Source organism: Piliocolobus tephrosceles, chromosome 10 (genome assembly GCF_002776525.5).
Source record: "Piliocolobus tephrosceles isolate RC106 chromosome 10, ASM277652v3, whole genome shotgun sequence".
In the NCBI taxonomy this organism is placed as follows: domain Eukaryota; kingdom Metazoa; phylum Chordata; class Mammalia; order Primates; family Cercopithecidae; genus Piliocolobus; species Piliocolobus tephrosceles.
In genome coordinates this window covers 94244789-94270675 of record NC_045443.1, presented here as the reverse complement: position 1 = coordinate 94270675, position 25887 = coordinate 94244789, and the positions used below count along the sequence as shown (strand labels likewise).

At 37.8% G+C, this 25887-nt stretch overlaps 1 protein-coding gene across 2 annotated transcripts in view; it reads right to left on the bottom strand.

Moving 5' to 3' along the window:
• CFAP54 (cilia and flagella associated protein 54) overlaps positions 1 to 25887 on the bottom strand; it is a 389915-nt gene that overhangs the window by 74897 nt on the left and 289131 nt on the right. For both annotated transcript variants that reach the window (XM_031936253.1, XM_023206706.3), the window contains one exon: positions 25194 to 25364. In XM_031936253.1, coding sequence (XP_031792113.1) covers positions 25194 to 25364 — 171 coding nt within the window. The remainder of the gene's footprint in view (positions 1 to 25193; positions 25365 to 25887) is intronic.

Here is a 25887-nt window from a genome sequence, read left to right as displayed (position 1 = left end):
AATTAAGTGAAAGTCTGCATTCTGAATGAGAGACATCTCCCTACCCCACAACAGCCACTTCTCAGAATATAGTAAATTAGGCAGGTGTCTAAGAGAATCGTCTTTGGGGAAACTGATATGTCAAAGAAAAAAGACCTACAGATACTGAAATGTCATCATCCTCCAGTGAAACTACTGGCTCCTTCTGCAGTTACCCTATAATGAGGCCCACAAATTAATGTCTAACCAAATATGCTTTTTAGTGCTTCACTTCAAACATAAATGGACAGTCAAGAGTCACTAGACAGGAAATGAAAGGCAAAAACTAAAACTAACAGAAGGGAAATTGCAGAATAAGATATAAGACAACGATCAGGAGAAAACTCTGATGAAACCATAATTAATATCCTCAGATAGAAGACAGACAATATTGCATCTGTGAAACAAGAACAGGATACTATCAAAATGGGACAATCAGAGAACAAGGAAGACCACTTAAAAATAAAAATATGATCAAAACAACTAAATAATAAAAGATTCAAAATATAAAGTTGAATCCATCTCCCCAAAAGTGAAACCTAAATTTGAAAACATAGATAATAGGGGAAAAAATGAGAAAAGTAAACACTTAATCCAATTGGTTCAATATCTGAATAAAAGAAATTTCAAAAGGTAATAAGATAATCAGAGGGAGGAAATTATTAAATAAAAAAAATTTCCATGAACTGGAGAATATTAGTTTTCGTTTTGAAAGGGCCACCCTAATCCAGCACAACAGATGAAAGACTCACACCAATGCGCATCATGAAATCTCAGTACATACGGGACAGACGGAAGACTCGGAGAGCTGGCAGAGTCACAAATAAAGAACCAGGAACCAGAATGGGATCAGCCTTCTCAACAGCAATGCAAGATTGCCAGAGACAGTGGAATAATACCCCCATGTTTTCAGGGAAAATAACTGTCAGCCTAGAATTTTAGGCCAAGAAAACAATGAATTAAGCATTAAAATAAAGATATTTTGTTAGACATTCAAGGTCTTTTTACCTCCTGGGTAATCTCAGTTAGTTTGCTGCAACCCTGTTACCATATAAGGGCAATGTAGTCATGGTATTGGCCTTTGGCCAAACCTGAGTAAAATGTGTTAACTAGTAATTAATGCAGTCCTGTTCAAGGGTCTGAAACAGACCAGAGAGCAGCCTGTAACATCTGGTCTGCATTTTTTATAGAAAATGGGCATACTGATGATTGGCAGCTAGATCTATTATCTTCACTTCTATTATTGAGTCTGGGCCCACATGTGTTTTTGACTACACAAATAGAGATAGAAAAGGCTCCTCCTCAGGTAAGAGAGCAGCTTGAGATGAAGATATGCCAGATTTTGGTGGTTTATAATACATAAATGAACTGTGTCCTATGTGACTGAGACACTGAAAGCTGCTCCTGGATATCCTGAGTCTCTCGAATGACTACCTGTGCTTTCTTTAGCCTTCCATGCCTTATCCTGAAGTCTCATGAATACTCTGAAAAATTAGAACCTCTAATACACCCTTTTTCAGGAAGCTGAAAGACATGTTCATCTGACCCAAGAGAGCAACTCAAGACAGAAACAGGAGACCCAGGGAACCCAACTTAGAGAGAGGGGAAGGAATACGCAGTAGGGTGATGAATGGGACTCTTAAGATGATAGTTGAGCCATAAAAGCAATCAATGTGGAGCATGTCTCTGAAGAAGAAAAACAAATGGAACTGAAAGATAAGCTGATGAGTTTGACCAAATGAAGAAGACTGTATAGTTCTTTGAAAGTTTGGGAAGAATTAGAGATCCCAAAATAAACAAAAATAAGACAAAAGACTGGTTCTAAGTTAAAGGCAACTTTTTTCTTCAGGAAAGAAGAAGGCAGAAATAAAGGAAGCAGTAACCTACTTGGCTCAGCCATGAATGATACTTACATAGTCATAATGCAAACGCAGACTATGGGCAAGTCAACATTCATGCCTCTGGCTTCCTCATTTGTGAAATGGAGACGTGTAATTCCCATTCCATGAATTGGTGGTGTGAGGATTCAATGAGTCCATGTGAAGTGCTTAGAGCAATAATAATGCTCTAAGGCATTATTTTAGCTCATGATCATTCCTGGCTCCTTACTCTTCCTTGGTGCCTCATTCTTCATATTCTCTTAGACCTACTGCTAATCCCAAGATGACTTCCCATTAGATCTCCCAGCCAGTCCTTGCCTAATCTACTAATCCTTAGTTCTATTCCCGCTTGTCTTCACTCTTCAAGGGACAAGATTCACCTATATCACCTTCATACTTCAGGGTGGATTCAGGAGGAGACAATACACTCATGATGGAACTTTCAATGCTCCCTTACTCACTTCTGCAAAGACTAGTTTTCCAATGGCAAAGAAGTGATATGGTTTTGAAAAACACTGAGGACTCTTGTATTTAAAATGTGTCTTATGTTTAGAATTCCTTATAGCCCAGAAATGAGTGAAAGAAGAGCTCTCTTGTACTAGATGGAGTTGATTACCTGACTTCCTCATCTTTGTATCTTAATCACCTAACAAAATACCTGGCATATGGTATGTACTCAATAAATCTTTTATTAATTAGTAAGCAGCTAAATTATATGTGTTTGTAAATAAATCAATAGTAGGGATGAGAAAAGTTTGGTTCTCATTCCTATTTTTGTCACTAACGAGTTGTGGCATTGGTCAAGTCACTTTACCCACACGGGACCTTGCTTCTTCCTCTGTAATATGTGAGCATTAAATAGATGTTCTCTTAGTTTCTTTTCAGTTCTGAACTTTGCCTTGGGTGGTACCAATAGAAGTCAGAGAAAGTTTCCAATGCAACCTACTATATGATGCAGCAATGGAGAATCAACATTAGAACTGTAAGCTGCATTAGTAGCAATGGCCCAGACCACTGCTTCTCAAATTTGAATGTACATAATAATACTTGGAAGATACTATTAAAATGCATATTCTGACTCAGTGGGTCTGAACTGAGAGTCTACATTTCTAATGAGATTCCAGGGGATGCTAGTGCTGCTGGTTCTCAGCCATACTTTGTGTTGCAACAGCTATTTCAAATGTCAGTCCCTATCTCCCTTATACAGCACAGCTTTTGCCTTTCCAAGCTCCCTGAAGCTGGATGTTATTTTGGGCCCCATCTGAAGGACCAGGCTCTAGCTAATCACATGGTCAACAAGGCCCAAAATCCAGAGCATCTCAGAGGGAATCCCTGGGCCTCTGCATGATCCCTGAGTTACAGCACTCCCAACATCTAGGTTGGTCATTGGGCTTCTGCTTTTATTATGACTTGGTAGCTTTCCCAGGAACCCTAACTCTTCCTTCAGTATCTTGCTAGGACTGAACTTGTCTTAAATGCACAGCTTGTTTATTTGGAAACCTGAAACAGAGTCTAGCTTTTATTAGGGGCATAAAGTCTTCCAGAAAAGAGTACTAGGTCCACATATCTTGTTCGTAGACTGGCTGGATTCCTGCACTAAATAAACATACCTCCAAATACCATTTCAATTGCATTCAAGTTTGTGTTTTCACTTGGCAGAGTCTTGCTCTTCAGTGATGTGCTTGCTCAAACTTCCTGCCCTTGATCATCCTTATCCATCTGAGTCTTCTATGGCCTTTGAATACCTTGCCTTGGACTGTCCAATTGCACTCAATAAAATGGCCTTTGTTTTTTGCTTTTTTCCAAGTTTATTTATTTTTTCCAACTTTATATATAGAGAGAGTTTGGCTAGTGACAAAGTCTTGGCTTTTAGAGTACTCATCACCTGAATAGTGAACATCATACCCAATAGGTAATTTTTCAGTCCTCACCCATCTCCCACCCTCCCACTCTTCGTCATTTCCAATGTCTATTATTCCACTGTGCATGTCCATGTTTACTCATTATTTAGCTTCCAATTCTAAGTGAGAACATGTGGTATTTGGCTGAGTTAATTTAGTTAGGATAACGGCCTCCAGTTATACCCATGTTACCACAAAAGACATAATTATTTTTTATGGCTGAGTAGTTCTTTATCCAGTCCTCTACTGATGGACACGTAGGTTGATTCCATATATTTGCTATTGTAAATAATGATGCAGTAAATATACAAGTGCAGGTATCTTTTTGATATAATAATTTATTTCCCTTTGGTTATACACCCAGTCATAGAACTGCTGAATCCAATGGTGGTTCAATTTTTAGTTATCTGAGAAATCTCCCTACTTTTTTCCATAAAGATTGTACTAATTTACATTCCCACCAAGAGTGTATAAAAGTATTTCATCTTGTCCAACTCTGCAATTCCATCTTGCCAATATCTGTTTTGTTTTTTTTTTTTTTTATTTTTTGATAAGTCATTCTGACTGGTGTAAGATTATATCTTATTGTCATTTTAACTTTCATTTCTCTGATGATTAGTGATGTTGAGTACGTTTTTGCATGTTTATGGAAAACTTGTATATTTTCTCTTGAAAAATAAATGTTCATGTTTTGAGTCCACTTTGTAATTTTTTTTTCTTGTTGAGTTGCTTGAGTTCCTTGTAGATTCTATTTTTTATACCAGTACCATGTTGTTTTGGTTACTATAACCTTGTAGCATAATTTGAAGTGAGGTAATGTGATGCCTCCAGCTTTGTTCTTTTGGCTTAGATTGCTTTGGCTATTCTAGCTCATTTTTTGTTCCATATGAATTTTAGGATTTTTTTTCTAATTATCTGTGAAAAACTTTGAACCTGTAGATTGCTTTGGGCAGTGTGGTCATTTTAATAATATTGATGCCTCCAGACCATGAAGATGAAATGTCTTTTCATGTTTGTGTCATCTATACTTTCTTTCATCAGTGTTTTGTAGCTCTCTTTCTAGAGATCTTTCATGTCCTTGGTTAAATATATTCCTAGGTATTGTTTTATGTAGCTATTACAAATGTGATTGCCTTCTTGATTTGGTCCTTGGCTAGATCATTATTGGTATATAGAAATGCTACTGATTTCTGTATGTAAATTTTGTATATTGAAGCTTTACAAAATTCATCTATCAAACTAAGAGGTTTTATGGTGGAGTCTTTAGGATTTTTTAGTTATAAGACCAGCAAACAGAAGTGATTTGACTTTCTCTTTTCAAATTTGTATGTCTTTAATATTTTTCTCCTGCCTGATAGCTGTGGTGAGAACTTCCAGTACCATCTTAAATAAGAATGGTGAAAATGGGCATCCTTGCCTTGTTCCAGCTTTCAGAGAGAATGTTTTCAACTTCTCCCCTTTCAGTCTGATATTGACTGTAGGTTTGTCTTAATGATGTCTTCATCATGTTGAGGTACATTCTTTTATGCCTAATTTGTTGAAGATTTTTATAATAAAGATATGCTAAATTTTACCAAATGCTTTTTCTATATCTGTTGAGATGATCATAGAGTTTTTGTCATTAATTTTCTTTATGTGATGTATTACATTTATTGATTTCCATATGTTGACTTATAATGGCATCATTGGGATAAATCCCACCTGATCATGGTGTATTATCTTTCTGATGTGCTATTGGATTTGATTTGCTAGTATTTGGTTGAGGATTCTTGCAACTATATTCCTCAGGATATTGGTCTGTAGTTTTCTTTTTCTGTTATGTCCTTGTCTGATTTTGGTATCAGGGCAATACTGGTCTTATACAATGAGTTGCAAAGAATTTCTTCTTACTCAGTTTTTTGGAATAGTTTTAGGAGTATTGGTATAATTCTTCTTTGTATGTTTGGTAGAATTTGGCTATGAATCCATCTAATTCTGGGTTTTTTGTTGATGCTTGGAGATTTTTTTTTATTACTGATTCAATCTTGCTACTTACTATTGGTCTGTTCATGACTTTTATTTCTTCCTATTTCTATTTCAGGAGATTGTATCTTTCCAGGATTTTATCCTTTTCCACTAGGTTGTCTAGTTTGTCACATATAGTTGTTCATAATAGCCTCTGGTCATCTTTTGTATTTCTGTAATATTAGTTGTAATGTTGTGTCTGGAATTGGTGGGTTCTTGGTTTCGCCAACTTCAAGAATGAAGCCGTCGACCCTTGCAGTGAGTGTTACAGTTCTTAAAGATGGTGTGTCTGGAGTTTGTTCCTTCTAGTAGGTTCGTGGTCTCGCTGACTTCAGGAGTGAAGCTGCAGACCTTCACGGTGACTGTTACGGCTCTTAAAGGCAGCATGACTGGAGTTGTTCATTCCTTCCGGTGGTTTTCTGGTCTCACTGGCCTCAGGAGGGAAGCTGCAGACCTTCGCAGCAAGTGTTACAGCTCATAAAGGTAGCACATACGGAGTTGTTCATTCCCCCCGTCCAGAGTTGTACTTTCCTCCCAGTGGGTTTGTGGTCTCACTGACCCTCCTGGTGAGTGTTATAGCTCTTAAAGGCGGTGCAGACCCAAAGAGTGAGCAGCAGCAAGATGTTTTGTGAAAAGCAAAAGAACAAAGCTTCCACAGCATGGAAGGGGACCCCAGCAGGTTGCCCCTGCTGGCTTGGGCAGCCTGCTTTTATTCCCTTATCTGGCCCCACCCACATCCTGCTGATTGGTCCGTTTTACAGAGAGCTGATTCGTCCATTTTGACAGAGTGCTGACTGGTGCATTTACAACCCCTACGCTAGACACAGAGTACTGATTGGTGCATTTACAATCCTTTAGCTAGACATAAAAGTTCTTCAAGTCTCCACTAGGTTAGCTAGACACAGAGTGCTGACTGGTGCATCCACAAACCTTACACTAGACACAAGAGTGCTGATTGGTGCATATACAATCCTCCAGCTAGACATAAAAGTTCTCCAAGTCCCCACCCCACCCAGGAGCCCAGCTGGCTTCACCTAGTGGATTGTGCACAGGGGCTGCGGACATGGCTGCCTGTCAGTCCCGCAGTTCCACCCTGCACCCCCATTCCTTAGCCCTTGGGTGGGTGGTCGATGGGACTACGTGCTCTGGAGCAGGGGGCGGTGCCCATTGGGGAGGCTCAGGCCTTCGGCCAGCCCAGAGAGGGGCTCCTACAGTGCAGCCGCAGGCTGAAGGTCTCCTGAAGTGTGGACAAAGCAGACACGGAGGCCAAGGAGGCGCCAAGAGCCAGCGAGGGCTGCTAGCACATTGTCACCTCGCGATGTCTGCTTTTTAAATTATGCTTGTGTTTATTTGGTTCTTCTATTTTCTTAAGTCTAGCTAGTGCCTCGTCAATTTTGTTTATATTTTCAAAAAAACCCTTTGTATTGTTTTTTAGTCTCTACATCATTTAGTTCTGTTCCGAGCTTTGTTATTTGTTTTCTTCTGTTAACTTTGTGTTTGGTTTGTTCTTGTTTTTCTAGTTCCTTGAAGTGTAACATTAAGTTGTTAACTTCTGACTTTTCAACTTTTTTGATGTAGGCATTTAATGCTATGAACTTCCCTCTTAGCACTGCTTTTGCTATATCCCACAGGTTTTTTTCTTTTTTTTTAATGTTGTTTTCATTTTCATTCATTTCAAAAAATTTTTAATTTCCATCTTAATTTCTTCATTGATCTAGTAATCTTTCCAGAACATGCTGTATAATCTCCATGTGTTTGTAAGATTTTGGAGCTCCTCTTAGTATTGATTTCTAGCTTTATTCTATTGTAGTCTGATAAATTCTTTGACATGATTTTCATTTAAAAAGCCTGTTAAAACATTTTTTATGGCCTAATAGGTGGTCTATCTTGGGGAATGTTCCATGCACCAATGAAAAGAATGAATATTCTGTAGCTGCTGGATAAAATATTCTGTAAATCTCAGCAAAATGAATTTTGTATGAAGTCCAACATTCATTTGTTAATTTTCTGTCTTGATGATCTATCTAGTGCTATGAGTGGGATGTTAAAGTTGTTCACTATTATTGTATTGCTGTCTATCTCTTTCTTTAGGTTTAGTAATATTTGTTTTGTGAATTTGTGTACTCTGATGTTGTGTGCATATGTATTTCAGATTGTTACATCCTCTTGCTGAATTTACCCCTTTATCATTATATAATGATCTTCCTTGTCTTTTATTACTGTTTTTTATTTAATGTTGGTTTTGTTTGGTATAATGTAGCTACTCCCACTTGCTTTTGGTTCTTATTCCTTTGGAATATCTTTTTTCGCCCCTTTACTTTCAGTCTATTATGGGTCTTCATAGATAAGGTGAGTTTCTTATAGGTAGCATATAGTTGGATCATGGTTTTGTTTTGTTTTTTAATCCATTCTGCCAATCTGTATCTCTTGGAAGAGTGAAAGTGGAAGATTTAATCCATTTATATTCAAAGTTAATATTGATATATGAGGCTTTGTTCCTGTTATATTGTTGTTTTCAAGTTGGTTTATAAATCGTTTTTCTCTTGTTGTTTTGTGGTTTGATAAGGTTCTGCCATGTTGCCACTTGATCCTTTCTCTTCCTCTTTTGTGTGACTGTTTTATAAGAACTGCAAGTTTTATTTTTCTATGTGTTTTCATGGTGGTAAGTATCAACCTTTTGTTTCCATGTTTAAGACCCATTTGGGCATTTCCTGTAGGGCCAGTTTAGTAATGACAAACTCCATCAGCATTTGCGTGTCTGGGAAAGATTTTATTTCTCCTTCATTTATAAAGCTTATTCTGGCAGTATATAAGATTATTGACTGACAGTTGTTCTTTCTGTACTTTGAAAATGCCACTGCATTCTCTTCTGCCCTGTAAGATTTATGCTGAAAAGGCCACTGTTAGACTAATGAGATTTCCTTTATAGACGACTAGACACTTCTCTTTTGCTAATTTTACATTTTTTTTCACTTTGACTTTTGACTTTCCGAAGATAATATGCCATGATGAAGTCCTTTTTGCAATGTATTTGCCTGAGGATCATTGGGCCTCCTGTATCTGAATGACTGACTCTTTGCTATATTTGGGAAGTTTGCATCAATTATGTCCTTAAGTAAGTTTCCTAATCTTTTTGATCTCTCTTTCTCCTTGGAAATATCAACATTCATAAGTTCTGGTGATTTACATAGTCCCAGATCTCTCAAAGACTTTGTTCATTCTTCTTCATTCTTTTTTCTTATTTTTGTCTGACAAGAGTATTTCAAAAGACCCGTCTTCAAGTTCTGAGATTCTTTCTTCTGCTTACTCTAGTGTGTCACTAAAGCTTTCAAGTGTATTCTGTATTTCTTTCAATGAATTTTTTAGTTCAGAAGTTCTTTGTTTTTAAAGATATTTATCTCCTTGGTAAATTTTTCATTCATACCCTGAACTGATTTTCTGATTTCTATATATTGGTTTTCAGATTTTTCCTGCATTTCACTGAGGTTCTTTCAAACCAATATTTTGAATTCTTTAGCCAGCATTTCAAGGAATTTTTTAAATTAGGATTTATTGCTGGATGATTGTTGTGGTCCTTTGGTTGTATCATATTTCCTGCTTTTTCATGTTTACTATGTCCTTCCATTGATATGTGCATCTGATGCGGCAGTTCCTTGTTCCAATTTTATGAAATTGATTTGCAGGGGACAACTATTTTTTCCTGAGGGTGTACATATGTTGTTGGTTGAGTAGGCTATTTTGGCTTTGATTTTGGGTGACTGCAATAGTGTGAACTTTGTGTTACTTCTTTGACAATACACAAGGTCACTAGTATCCCTGATTTCCTTGGTGGCTTAGGGTAGAGTTATTAGTTGAGGATGCGGTGAAGTTTTGCTGCAGATTTGGACACAAACTGAGCCATCTCCAGACTCCACTGGTGGCAGCAGTGGAGTAAATGTGCTTGTTTTTAAGCCTCAGAGCAGGTTACACAGGTTCCAGTGTTAGTGAATCCTGGAGGGCTGAATCATGGGCTTCTAGGTGGCTTGCTTAGAAGTTAGTAGTGGGAATGAGATTCCATCTCATGCCAGCTAGAATGGTGATCATTAAAAAGTCAGGAAACTACAGAGGCTGTGGAGAAATAGAAACACTTTTACACTGTTCGTGGAGTGTAAATCAGTTCAACCATTGTGGAAGACAGTGTGGCAATTCCTCAAGGATCTGCAACCAGAAATACCATTTGACCCAGCAATCCCATTACTGGGTATATACGCAAAGGATTATAAATCATTCTACTATAAAGACACATGCACACGTGTGTTTATTGTGGCACTATTTACAATAGCAAAGACTTGGAACCAACCCAAATGCCCATCAATGATAGACGGGATAAAGAAAATGTGGCACATATACACCATGGAATACTATGCAGCCATTAAAAAGAATGAGTTCATGTCCTTTGCAGGGACATGGATGAAGCTGGAAACCATTTTCTCAGCAAGCTAACAGCACCAGAAAACCAAACACCGCATGTTCTCACTCATAAGTGGGAGTTGAACAATGAGAACACATGGACACAGGGAGAGGAACAGCACACACTGGGGCCTGTCTGTGGGTAGGGAGCAGGGGAGGGAGAGCATTAGGACAAATACCTAATGCATGTGGGTCTTAAAACCTAGATGGCAGGTTGATAGGTATAGCAAACCGCCATGGCACATGTATACCTATGTAACAAACCTGCACATTCTGCAAATGTATACCAGAACTTAAAAGTATAATAATAATAATAATAATAAAGAAGTTAGCAGTAGGAGTAGTGGGCCAGATGTGTGGGCAAGTTCTCAAGCCCCTAGGCAGCTGGTGTCATATGGGTGGTGGCTATAGCACTGATGGAGCGACCTACTAGGACCCGAGGAGTCTGTGTTGGTGTTCTTGGTAGCTGCAATGGATTGAGTGGACTAGTCCTCAGTCCCACAGTTGCCCATAGCAGGGCAGTGGGTATTGTCCAAAGTGTGCTTAGGATAGTTTGATCTCCCCTGTTCCTCCCCTGGTTGGGTGGCAGCTACAGCTTCATTGCCTCGAACTCGGCCCAAGTGTAAGGTATAGCCCAACATTCAACTCTCAAAATGGTTCCAGCTGTGGGTTTGTGACCAGAGTGGGTGGCCCCGACCCCCCTCAGGAGAGCAGCATGGGCAAGAATCAGTAAGGTATGCAGTCTGCTTGAGTCTTGATCTCACAGCAGCCTGTAGCAGGGTAGTGGGTATTGTCCTTGGTATGCATAGGAGAGATTGGTTTTCTTGTTCCTCCTTGGTCAGGCAGCAGCTGCTGCCACATCAACTCAAACTCAGTCTGAAGGTGGGGCACGGCCCAGCGTTAAACTCTCAAAACAGCACCTTAGGCCCGCAGTCAGGGAGGGCAGGACCCTTTCAAGCCATGCAATGTGAGCAAGAAGCTGTGGGAAGCGTGGTCCACTCACTTCTCAGTTTCACAGCAGCCCATTGGAGGGCGGTGAGTATTATCCTAGATATGTGTAGGAGAACCTAGTTCCCTGTCCCTCCTTGGCCAGCTGGCAGCTACAGTCATGTCAGCCCAAACTTAGACCACACAACAACCTTTGTAGCAGCAATGATTCCCTCCAAATTAGTTCTCAGGTGCCCAAAGGAAGGGCCAGCTACTGATTCCTTATTATCCCTCCTCCCTATTAGCTGTGACTTGTATTCCTTGACCCTTCCCAAGTTATAAACATAATTCAAATTTATTCTGTTCCTCAAACGGGCTAGATCCTCCTAGGAATGCTGGATTCTAAAAAAAAGCAGGAAGATGAGACAGGATAAAGTTAAAAGTCCTAAGGTACAATCTGGGGACAAATTTGGCAATCAAACCTTTAGCCATGCTTACATTTTCTTACAGTTAAACTGTAGTAGTATGTCTCTCTGACTTAAATAAACCACTCTTTGCAGCTATTTTTAAAGCCATTGTCTGGGAGGTTCATTAAAATGATAGTCCCTGGCAGCCTAGTTGGTATTTATCCCTGTAAGATTTTGAAATTGTTCAAAAGATGTTTAGTTTGTACAAAGTTCCAATGAATAACTTGTAATGTGGTTCTATTATATTCTATTAAAGACAATTTTGTCAACCAGGATAGAACAATTTCTACCTCGTATACTCAAGAAGCTAAGATTTTCAAAGTTGTGAACTTAACTCCGAAGTATTGTGGCATGGAGTATTAGCCCTCTGAATTATTGAAAAATTTCATATCAAAATCCCCAATGCTAGAATTTCAACTCTGCTGCCGCTACCATCCCTAGTTCCTATTGGTATTTATGCTTCAATGTGGTGAATAAACTAAAGGGACCAAGTGGGTGGATCAAGGGATATTAAATTGCATTGTCACACCATGATTCTTTTTGTCCCTGAAAACTCCAAACTCCAAGTCAGTTATTAATTTTCATTACCATCCTTTCAAGAAGCTAGAAGTGCCCATAGCCAGGAGCATCATCTGAGGACTCAATACAGCACCATGCTCAGATGTGCAGACTCTGGAGTCAGATTGCTTCAATCCTGACTCCTTGCCCACTAACATTCTGCCATCCTGTGTCTCACTTCTTTTTTTGTAAAAGGGGGCTAATGAAAGCGTTTATCTTATAGAGTTGATGTGAAATGATGGAAGTAAAGTGCTTGGAACATAGTGAGTTCTACATAAGTTTTCTCTCTTATTATCTTGTGGGTTTCACGAGCTTCAGCCAGTTATTCAACATTAAACTCAATGCTAAAATCCTGAAACAATGAGTAGATGAATGCTTAAATACACCCATATTTAAATCATCAAACGAATTTCAGCTTTTTCTTCCAAAACAATAAAATCTGGAGTCTGAGATCTAGTGCATCTAGGTCAGTGTTTCTTGACTTTTTGACTGAGCATTATGGCAGCAACTACATCTTTTATCATGACCCAATGCATACATGCTTATTGTCAAAGAGGAAAAATATTCTCAAACTAAAAAATGGAAAAACTGTGTGTTCTGCATCTTTTCTTGTGACTAGAGAAAATCACTCAAGCAATTTGCTTAAATCTGAATTTTTTAGTTGGTATTCTGCTTCTAATCTCTGCCTGACACTAGTTCATGCTTCTATGTTAATTGTCAGACACAATTGTTGATGGATAAAACCTTGTTACTCTAATTATCAGCCACAAAGATATTCTTAGCATTTGCTTCTTAGATATTGCTTTGTTTTGTTTTTCCAATAGCAGCATACAGACATCTCAAATTATCCTGCCGCAAACTGCCCTTGTAATAACTGATATGGATATGATGTTTCTGTGACCTTGTGAAATAAGCTTTATGCTTTCTTCCTCTTTTTTAAAACTAACTGCTTAGGTAAACATTCTATTTCCCAACTATGTATTCCTCCCATTTTAAACCCTCTCTGAATGGATATAATCTTTTATTAGCTCCTTGCCAGCAAGTAAATAAAATTTGACATATGCTGAAGACCAACCTAAGAAATTTTGCTCTTAACAGTATATATCATAAAACAAAAGTTTCAGTAAACATTTTTATATGCAATGCATTCTAATGTTTTTTGTGTTTCATTTCTTTTTAAAAAATTCTATTTATGATCCACTATACTCCTTGACCCATTAGTATTTTTAATCATAATTTGAAAACTACTGCACTACATTCCCCTAAAAGACACTACAGATTCATTATTTTTAAAATGTATGTGGAATATCTGGCAAGGATTTAACTGGCAAAGAGTGGAAGGGACAGTACTTTTAAAATATGGGAAATAGCATGAAAGGTATCTGGAGAGTTATATGCTAAAGTTTCTCTTTTGTATCTAGATAGGAATAGAATTATAATTGACCAAGAGTTAGTAGCAGATTTCCAGCCTAAGGTAACAGAATGAAGGGGCCAAAGTGAGAAATGGTGCTGGAGAACAAAGAGAGGCAGGCCCGGGAGGTTTCATGATTTGACGTGGGTCACATGAGTCAAGGAGTTGCAGAAGCTACCAGAGGCACAGCTAGAGGGGACAGCACTCAAGAGCTGGGAAGTGTAAGAACAGACCCATGCAGAACACAAAAAGCAAATAAAAATGCTGAACAGGGCAAAACTATAAGGCAAATGTTTTATGGAAAAAAGCCTGAGGCTCTTCTTACCCAAAGCAGCAATCAAAGGAATTCTATAGTGGAATGTCCCTCTGTGAAAGGCTGTATTGACCAACTGCTGGGTTTTTAAAAGCTTGACCCATTTTCAAGGCTATCCTAAAATGTGAATTACTGTTCAATCTCCAGTAATTCATGGATTGATACTGAACTGCTCCTGAATACTTGTCCCCTTCTTCCTTCTGTCCCCGAATTAGCCCTATTCAAATGCCCATCCATATGGATATAGATATGAATAAATATATAGATAATGGATATAAATATAAGGATAACATACATTAAAATGAATTATATATATGATACAAATTTGTAAACTGCATTTAGAGGCAAACTAAGGTTTTCTTTTATTTGCTATGTACTTAAATTTTGCTGGTTAGGCACAGTTTACTCTCTTTTCTGCAGAATGTTGGAAGCTAAAGTATCTATAAGGAGATATTACTGATAAACATTAAAGGTGCCTTTAAATAATGATTACCAAGTATATTTAATGTATATTTGAAGCTATTAAACTTTAAAAGCATAATAATTTTAAAATAATTTCACATAATAATGACAACTACTCTTTATTGAGTTTAGGAGTTTATAGTTATCTCTAATTACAGATGAGGGTAACATTGATGCAGAAAAGTTAACTAATCTACTCAAGATCACAAAACTGTTAAGTGGCAGATATGAGATTCAAACCTAGGCAGTTTAGTTCCAGAGAATGTGTTCTTACCCACTAAAACAAATAGAAAGAAGACCAGTCCCAGTAAAACTGTGCAAAAAATAAAGAGGAAAATCTCAAAAGAAACTGGTTAAAGAAGTCCTAAAACTTCCAAAGCAGCAGTGGCTTTCTTCTCAACAGGAACAATGGAAATGAGCAGATGAGGTTTTGAATGTGTTGAAACGACATGATTTCTGAAAAATTATCCCATGAAAATTTATTTCACAAATAAATGTAAAATACTGACATGTATAGGCAAACAAAAATTGTAAGTGTTTGCTTCCAGAAGATCCTCACCAAAGCAAATTCTAAAGCATGTACTTCAACAGAAAGAAGTAGTCCTAGAAGAAATGTCTAAAATGCAAGAGAGAGTAAAAAACAAACCAAATGGTAAATGTGTAGGAGATTCATTAAAATAAAAAAAATTTCTTGTATAAAACAAGAAAAACTAATACATAAAAATAACAATATTATTTTGAGTTAAAAAGGAAAATGTATAGTAATGCCATGTAAGCCATTAGGGGAGTAAAGGTATACATCAATGTAGATTTTAAGTAAGTTAAGTATGTATGTTGTCCTGAAGGTAACCACTAAAAGCACAGAAAGAGTGCATAATTTCAAAACTTACAGTGAAAAAATGAATGATAAAGAAATCAATCCAAAAGTAGATATTAAAGGAGAGGAAAAACAAAATCCAGGACAAGCAAAAGCAAGGTAGATTTAAACCGAATATATTAGTATTTACATTAATGGATTAAATTATTCAGTCAGAAGGTAATATTGTTAGACAGTTTTTTAAATATCCAAGAACATACCTTTTGTAAGAAGCAAAATTAAAACACAAGTACATGGAAGGGTTGAAAGAAAAAGGCTGGAAATTGGGAGGCCGAGGCAGGTGGATCACGAGGTCAGGAGATCAAGACCATCCTGGCTAACATGGTGAAACCCTGTCTCTACTAAAAATACAAAAAACTAGCAGGGCGTGGTGGCGGGCGCCTGTAGTCCCAGCTACTCGGAGGCTGAGGCAGGAGAAAGGCGTGAACCCGGGAGGCGGAGCTTGCAGTGAGCTGAGATCGCGCCACTGCACTCCAGCCTGGGCGACACAGCAAGGCTCCGTCTTAGAAAAAAAGAAAAAGGCTGGAACAATATTGCCACAAAAATAATAAGCAAAATAAAGCCACTTTCCTATGTTAACATCAGATAAAGCAGGCTTTATGGGAAAATGAACATTATTACAAAAAGGTCATGTAATTTAAAAAGCATAATTAAGAAAAGTACTATTATCAAAATGATAAAATGTTCAATTCACCAAGACGATATAGCAGCTATCAATCTGTTTGCACCTAAGAACACAGCCTCAAATTAAGTAAAGCAAAATTTGAGAGAACTATAAGAAAAAGCTAAACAATGACAATCATAGTGAAAGATTTAAACATACTTCTCTTAGTAATTATTTTTTTTTTTTTTTGAGACGGAGTCTCGCTCTGTCACCCAGGCTGGAGTGCAGTGGCCGGATCTCAGCTCACTGCAAGCTCCGTCTCCCGGGTTCACGCCATTCTCCTGCCTCAGCCTCCCGAGTAGCTGGGACTGCAGGCGCCCGCCATCTCGCCCGGCTAGTTTTTTGTATTTTAGTAGAGACGGGGTTTCACCGTGTTAGCCAGGATAGTCTCGATCTCCTGACCTCGTGATCCGCCCGTCTCGGCCTCCCAAAGTGCTGGGATTACAGGCTTGAGCCACCGCGCCCGGCCTATTTTTTTTTTAAAAAAGGCAGACCAAATGGAAAAATCAGCAAGTATATAGATGACTTGAACAAGACTGGCCAAACTGACCGACTACACATAAACACTTCCTCAACAACTGAAGAGTATATATTCTTTTAAAGAGCAATAGATTACTTATACAATTAACACTTTCCTGGTGAAAAAAAAAAATCAAGTTTCAACAAATAGCAATCACACTAAGAATTTTTTATTACCACAAAACAACACAACCTGGGAATAGATAACAAAAGATAACTAGAAAAGCTCCACATAGTTTGGAATCTTAGAAACACATGTCAAAATAGCCCATGAGCCAAAGGAGAAATCATAATGAAAATTTTACAAAACTATTTTTAACTGAATGATGATGATGTCAACACTATAATAAAAAACTTGTGTGATGCAGCCAAAATAATGTTTAGAGATAAATTCATAGCTTCAAAATGCATATATTAGGTAAGAAAAAGCTGAATACTGAAATAAACATCTATTGCAATAAGTCAGCAGCTAGGAAAATAACACAAAAAAAGTAGAAAAAGATATATTAACCAAAACTAGCTAATTAAAAACTTCAAGAGGAGAATGCACAACCAATATAAGAAATGAAAAAGGGTACATCATTACAAATACATTAGATAGACTTAAAATATGAGAGAAATTTTAAATAAAATGGTCAAATTCCTAGAAATATCAACTTAAAATTGACTCAGAAGTAATAGACAACCCAAAATGTCTTATAAACAAAAATGATAGAATATTTAAAACTTGGTTTAACATAGGCACAAACTATCAGAGAAAATACTGGCTCAATCAGAACTGACACCAACTCTGAAAACCAGTACACTAGTATTGTTGCTTATAGACTGCATAAAACTATTAAGAATGATATCGCTATTTATCAGAAAGAAAACATTAGGTTCCAATGGCTTTACGGATGAGTTCTAACAATCAAGTAAAAAAAGGTACTCCAAATTTACACAAACTTCACAGAAAATAGTAAAATACAATATATTTATCAATTCATTTTATGATTCTAGCAAAATCGTGATACGAAAAACATCTAACAAGAATAGTATAAAAGCATAATAAGAATGGCAGATAAGAGATAGGCCAAACTTGCAGTTTCCACTCGAATGGACAGAGCGACCTGTGGAGACTCACATCATTAACTTTTGCTCCAAGAACTAACACAGGAACATACCAGGAATTGAGAGAATCCACAGACCCTTTGAAGGAAGTGGGTGGCTTGCTGCTGCAGGCTCCATAAGATAGCCAAAACTGTGAGTGCCCAATGTGTGAAAGGGGGAATGTCCACCCTCAAACAAACATCCTTACTGGGGTATCTGAGAGTTCATATCACAGGAGAAGGATTTGACCTTACCTAGAGCTGAGACAAATTTAGAGAGCCAAGCAAAACATAGGGTGGAGGAAGCAGCAGAAAGAGCCCTGTGGGCACTCTCAGTTCCCAGGGAAGACATTTCTAACTTGATCTCACAGGGATCCTTGGGGAGGGCTGTCAGTGGAATTGGGGAAAGACCACAGGGATAAGGAAACTTCCATCTGAACTTTGTAACAATTTCAACCAAATATAAAGTTTCCTGGACAGAATCTGGAGGAGGGGGCAAATGGGGAGTACAGATACAAGCACAGAAGCCAGGCAGGTAGGGGGGCTCAAAACCTGAAAGCCCTGCTTTTTTTCTCAGCAGGGAGGCTTGTAGTCTAGGGCATGTTCTCAGCCCTGTTCACCAGCTGCCTAGAAATAAACTCAGTGCTGTTGGGAGGGCATGGTGGGAGTGAGACTGGCCTTTTGGGCCATATGGGAGCTGGGTGAGGCCTGTCACTGCCAACTTTCCCCCACTTCCCTGACAACCTGTATGATGCAGCAGAGGCAGCCATAATCTCCCTGAGAATGTTACTCTATCCACCTGCGAACCACACCATCATCTCCCACAGCAGCCACAGCAGCCACAGCAAGCCCTGCCCAAGGAGAGTCTAGGCTTAGACACGCCTAACTCTGCCCCCATCTAATGGTTTTTCTATACCGCTCTGGTAGCCAAAGACAAAGACCATAATCTCTTCAGAGCTCTATGACCCCATCCACCACCTGAGAAACCCAAATACTTATCCAGACAACCCTAGGGCAACCTTGTGTCTTACCTATACTATCACAGCTGATGCTCTCTTGAAACCACCACCTCCTGGCTGGAGGCCAACCAACACAAAACCTGTGCACTAAACAAAAATACAACCAAGGACCTTCACAGAATCCACTTCACTCCCCTACTACCTTCACCAGAGCAAGTGCTGGTATCCATGGCTGAGAGACCAGAAGATGGATCACATTACAGGACTCTTTGCAGACACTCCTCTGTACCAGCCCAGAGCTTGGCAGCTTCAATGGGTGGCTAGACCCAGAAGAGAAATAACAATCACTGCAGTTCAGCTCTCAGGAAGCTCCATCCCTCAGAAAACGGGGAGAACACCACATCAAGGGAGCACTCCATGGGACAAAATAATCTGAACAGAAGCCCCTGAGTCCCAGATCTTCCCTCTGACACAGTCTACCCAAATGAGAAGAAACCAGAAAAACAATTCTGGTAAAATGACAAAACAAGGTTCTTTAAGACCCCCAAAAGATCACTCTAGCTCACCAGCAATGGATCCAAACCAAGAAGAAATTTCTGAATTGCCAGAAAAAGAATTCGGAAGGTTGATTATTAAGCTACTCAACGAGGCACCACAGAAAGGTAAATACCAATTTAAAGAAATATTTTAAATGTTACAGGATATGGATGGAAAAATATTCAGAGAAATAGATAGCATAAATAAAAAACAATGACAAAGCCTGGAAATAAAGGGCACACTTAAAGAAATACAAAATACAATGGAAAGTCTCAACAACAGAATTGAACAAGTATAAGAAAGAACTTCAGAGCTCAAAGACAAGGCTTTCAAGTTAACCCAATCCAACAAAGACAAAAATAAAAATAAAAAAAAGAACAACATCTCCAAGAAGTTTGGGATTATGTTAAACAACGAAACCTAAGAATAATTAATATTCCAGAGAAAGAAGAGAAATCTAAAAGTTTGGAAAACTTATTTGAGGAAACTATCAAGGAAAATGTCATTGGCCTTACTAGAGATCTAGACATCCAAATACAAGAAGTTCAAAGAACACCATGGAAATTCATTTCAAAAGTATCATCATTTAAGCACATAGTCATCCGGTTAGCTAAAGTCAAGATGAAGGAAAGAACCTTAAGAGCTGTGACACAAAAGCATCAGATAACCTATAAAGGAAAACCTACCAGATTAACAGCAGATTTCTCAGCAGAAAACCTACCAAGCTAGAAAGGATTGGGGTCCTATCTTTAGCCTCCTTAAACAAAACAATTATCAGCCAAGAATTTTGTACCCAGTGAAACTAAGTTTCATAAATGAAGGAAATATACACTCTTTTTCAGACAAACAAATGCAGAGAGAATTTGCCACTACCAAGCCAGCACTATAAGAACTGCTAAAAGGAGCTCTAAATCTTGAAACAAATCCTCAAAATACACCAAGATAGAACCTCCTCAAAGTATAAATCTCACAGGACCTATAAAACAATAATACAATGGAAAAAAACCAAGGTATTCAGGCAACAAATAGCATGATGAATACAATAGTACCTCACATCTCAATACTAACTGATATAATACTTATATGGCCTAAATGCTCCACTGAAAAGATACAGAATGGGAAAATGGATGAGAATTCACCAAGTATCTGCTGTCTTCAAGAGACTCACCTAACACATAAGCTTAAGGTAAAAGGGTGGAAAAAGATATTCTATGCAAATTGACACAAAAAGTGAGCAGGAATAGCTGCTTTTATGTCAGACAAAACAAACTTTAAAGCAACAATAGTTAAAAAAGACAAAGAGGGACATTATATAATGATAAGAGGCCTTGTTCAACAGGAAAATATCACAATCCTAAAAATATATGTACCTAACACTGGAGCTCTCAAATGTATAAAACAATTGCTACTAGACCTAAGAAATGAGATAGACAGCAACACAATAATAGCTTCAATACTCCACTGACTGTACTACACAGGTCATCAAGACAGAAAGTCAACAAAGAAACAATGGATTTAAACAATACCCTAGACCAAATAGACTTAACAGATACTTACAGAACATTCTACCCAACAACTGTAAAATATACACCCTATTCATCAGCACATGAAACATTCTCCATGACAGACCATATGATAGGCCACAAAACAAATCTCAATAACGTTAATAAAATCAAAATTATATCATGTACTATCTCAGACCAGAGTGGAATAAAGTTGGAAATCAACTCCGAAAGGAACCCTCAGAATGCAAATACATGGAAATTAAATAATCTGCTCCTGAATGATCATTGGGTCAACAATGAAAGACGGAAATTAAGAAATTCTTTGAACTGAATGACAATAGTGACACAACCTATCAAAACTGTGATACAGCAAAAGTGGTGCTAAGAGGAAAAAGTTCATAGCATTAATGCCTACATCAAGAAGTCTGAGAGAGCACAAAACCAAACCCAAATCCATCAGAAGAAAAGAATAACAAAGATCAGAACAGAACTAAATGAAACTGGAAAGAAAGTACGAAAGATAAATGAAACAAAAAGCTGATTCTTTGAAAAGATAAATAAAACTGATAGACCATTAGTGAGATTAACCAAGAAAAGGAGAGAAGATCCAAACAAGCTCAATTAGAAACAAAATGAGAGATATTACAACCGATTCCACAAAAGATCATTCAAGGCTACTATGAACACACAAACTTTAGGCACACAAACTAGAAAACCTAGAGGAGACAGATAAATTCCTGGAAATATACAGCCCTCCTAGATTAAACCAGGAAGAAACAGAAACTCTGAACAGACCAATAACAAGCAGTAAGATTGAAATGGTAATTAAAGGGCCGGGTGCGGTGGCTCACCCCTGTAATCCCAGCACTTTGGGAGGCCGAGGCAGGTGGATCACTTGAGGTCAGGAGTTCAAGACCAGTCTGGTCAACATGGTGAAACCCTGTCTCTACTAAAAGTACAAAAATTAAATGGGCATGGTGGCACATGCCTGTAGTCCCAGCTACTTGGGAGAGTAAGGCAGGAGAATTACTTGATCCCGGGAGGCAGAGGTTGCAGTGAGCTGAGAGCATGCCATTGCATTACAGCCTGGGCAAAAGAGTGAGACTCCATCTCAAAAAAAAAAAGGAAAGAAAGAAATGGTAATTAAAAAACTGCCAACAACAACAACAACAAAAAGTCCAGGACCAGATGGATTCACAGCTGAATTCTATCAGACATTCAAAGAATTTGCTGGGTGCAGTGGCTCACACTTGTAATCCCAGCATTTTGGGAGGCCAAGGAGGGCCGATCACTTGAGGCCAGGAGTTCAAGACAAGCTTGGACAACATGGCAAAACTCCCATCTGTACTAAAAATACAAAAATTAGCTGGGCATGGTGGTGCAGGCCTATAATCCCAGCTACTCAGGAGGCTGAAGCACAAGAATCATTTAAACCTGGGAGGCAAAGTTTGCAGTGAGCTAAGACCATGCCACTGCACTCCAGCCTGAGTAATAGAGTGAGACTCTGCCTCGAAAAAGAAAAAAAAAAAAAAAAAAAGACATTTGAAGAAGAATTGGTACAAATCCTATTCACACTATTCCAAAAGATAAAAAGAGAATCCTCCCTAAATCATTCTATGAAGCCAGTATCACCCAAATACCAAACCCAGGAAAAGACTTAACAAAAAAAGAAAACTACACACCAATATCCCCAATGAACATAAATGTAAAAATCATCCAAAAAATACTAGTGAACCAAACTCAGCAGCACATAAAAAAGATAATCCACCATGGTCAAGTGGGTTTCATACTAGGGATGCAGGGATGGTTTAACATACACAAGTCAATAAATGTGACATGCCACATAAATAGAATTAAAAACAAAAATCACATGATCATCTCAATAGATGCAGAAAAAGCATTTGACAAAATCCAGCATCCCTTTATGATTAAAACCCTCAGCAAAATTGGCATAGAAGAGACATACCTTAAGGTAATAAAAGCCATCTACAACAAACTCACAGCCAACATTATACTGAATGGAGAAAAGTTGAAAGCATTCCTCCTAAGAACTAGGGACAAGACAAGGATGCCCACTTTCACCACTTCTATTCAACATACTACTGGAAGTCCTAGCCAGAGCAGTCAGACAAGAGAAAGAAATAACGGACATCCAAATTGGTAAAGAGGAAGTCAAACTGTTGCTGTTTGCTGATGATATGATCATATCTCTAGAAAATTCTAAAGACTCATCCAAAAACCTCCTAGAACTGATAAATGAATTAAGTAAAGTTTCAGGATATGAAATTAATGTACACAAATCAGGAGCACTGCTATACACCAACAGCAACTAAGCTAAGAATCAAATCAAAAACTCAACCCCTTTTGCAATAGCTGCAAAAAAAATTACTAAGGAATATGCCTAACCAAGGAGATAAAAGATCTCTACAAGGAAAACTACAAAACACTGCTGAATGAAATATAGATGATAAAAACAAATGGAAACATATGCTCACAGAGGGGTAGAATCAATATTACAAAAATGATCATACTGCCAAAAGCAATCTACAAATTCAATGCAATTCCCATGAAAATACCACCATCATTCTTCACAGAAGTAGAAAAAGAAAATCCTAAAATTTACATGGAACCAAAAAAGAACCAGCATAGCCAAAGCAAGACTAACCAAAAAGAACAAATGTGGAGGCATCTCATTACCCAACTTCAAACTATACTATAAGGCCACAGTCACCAAAACAGCATGGTACTGGTATAAAAATAGGCACATAGACCAGTGGAATAGAATAGAGAACACAGAAATAAAGCCAAACACTTATAGTCAACTGATCTTTAACAAGGCAAACAAAAACATAAAGTGGGGAAAGGACACCTTCTTCAAAAACTGGTGCTGGGATAATTGGCAAGCCACATGTAGAAGAATGAAACTGGATCCTCTTCTCTCACCTATACAAAAATCAACTCAAGATGGATCAAAGATTTAAGACCTGATATCATAAAAATTATGGAAGATAACATCACAAAAACCCTTCTAGATACTGCCTTAGGCAAAGACTTCATATTCAAGAACCCAAAAGCAAATGCAACAAAAACAAAGATAAACAGATGGGACTTAATTAAACTAAAAAGCTTCTGCACAACAACAGAAATAATCATTAGACAACCCACAGAGTGGAAGAAAATCTTCGCAAACTGTACATCTGACAAAGGACTAATATCCAGAATCTACAAGGAACTCAAACAAACTAGTAAGAAAAAGAAAACAATACCATCAAAAAGTGGGCTAAGGACATGAATAGACAATTCTCAAAAGAAGATATACAAATGGCCGACAAACATGAAAACATGCCCAACATCACTAATTATCAGGAAAACACAAATCAAAACCACAATGCAAATACCATCTTGCTCCTGCAAGAATGGCCATAATCAAAAAATCAAAAAATAAATAGACGTTGGCATGGATGTGGTAAAAAGGAAACACTTTTACACTGTTGGGGGAAATGTAAACTAGTACAACCACTATGGAAAACAGTGTGGAAATTCCCTAAATAATTAAAAGTAGATCTACCATTTGATCTAGCAATCCCACTACTGACAATCTCCCCAGAGGAAAAAAAGTCATTATACCAAAAAAATACTTACACCCAAACATTTATAGCAGCACAATTCACAATTGCAAAAATATGAAATCAGCCCAAATGCCCATCAATCAGTGAGTGGATAAAGAAAATGTGATACATATATGCACACATACACACCATGGAATACTAATGAGCCATAAAAAGGAATGAAATAATGGCATTCACAGCAACCTGGATGGAATTGGAGACTATTATTCTAAGTGAAGTAACTCAGGAATGAAAAACCAAATGTCATATGTTCTCACTCATGAGATAGGAGCTAAGCTATGAGGATGCAAATGTATAAGAATGATACAATAGACTTTGGGGGCTCAGGGGAAAGGGTGGGAGAGGGGTGAGGCAGGGTACAGCATACATTGCTTGGGTGATAGGTGCACCAAAATCTCAGAAATCACTACTAAAGAACTTATCCATGTTACCAAACACCACCTGTTCCCCAAAAACCTATTGAAATTAAAAAATAATAAAATTTTAAAAAGAATAGTATAAAATTAGCCCAATATTACTCTGGAAAACAGAGGCAAAAATCTAATACAAATAATAGCAAACTGAATCCAGCAAAATAAATATATCATGACCAATTTGAGTTTATCTCAGAAACACAAGGTTGATCTAACATTATAAAATCAACTAAATATTAAAAAGAAAAATTATAAAAATCATCTTGATACAGTAAAATATTCATGGTAAATATTCTTAGCAAAACAGCAGTAAAAAAATTATTTAACATGATAAAGAATAACTACCAAAAAAAAGTTAAACATCATATATAATGGTGACACACTGAAAATTTTCCCTATGGGATCAGGAAAAAGAAAAATGATCAGCCTGAACCAGACTTTCCCAGATTTCTTGGTTATTTTCAAATTTATTCTACTAGACAATATAGATTATATATTGCTACCTGTTCTCATCTATATGATAAGAGAATGTCCTCTACTCTTCAAGTTATAATGGCCTAGTTAAGCTTTATATCTAAATGAAAGATTGAGTTCTATAATTATATTACATACCATAGGTTCTGTCTCCTTGGGAGGTCTATCCAAGGGAGGAATGTACCACTGAAAGCAAAGTTCTTTGTTTGAAGCTTGTGTTACCATTTCTATTGGCATTATTTCCACACAAGATGAGCTTGAAACATGCTTAAAAGATAAAATGGATTGTAGAGAACTATCACGATACACCTAGGGAACAAACAAAAACATCAGTTTAATTACTGGTTACATTTGTTACATACACAAAACAAATTATTTGGCTATATTGAAAAATTCTGGGATTGTCTCAGCTTGTTTTATGGAGGTAAATCTTAAAACTAACCCTGACTTACTATAGAGAAGATTCTCCTACAGTAAAAATATGCTGGCCAGGCACAGTGGCTCATGCCTGTAATCTCAGCACTTTGGGAGGCAGAGGCAGGTGGATCACACAGTCAGGAGTCCAAGACCAGTCTGTCCAACATGGTGAAACCTCATCTCTACCAAAGAAATACAAAAATTAGCCGGGCATGGTGGTGTGCACCTGTAATCCCAGCTACTCCGGAGGCTGAGGCAGGAGAATTGCTTGAACCTGGGAGGCAGAGGTTGCAGTGAGCTGAGATCACGCCATTGCACTCCAGAATGGGCAACAGGACAAGACTTCGTCTCAAAAAATATATACACAGATAGATATAGATATAGATATAGATATAGATATAGATATAGATATAGA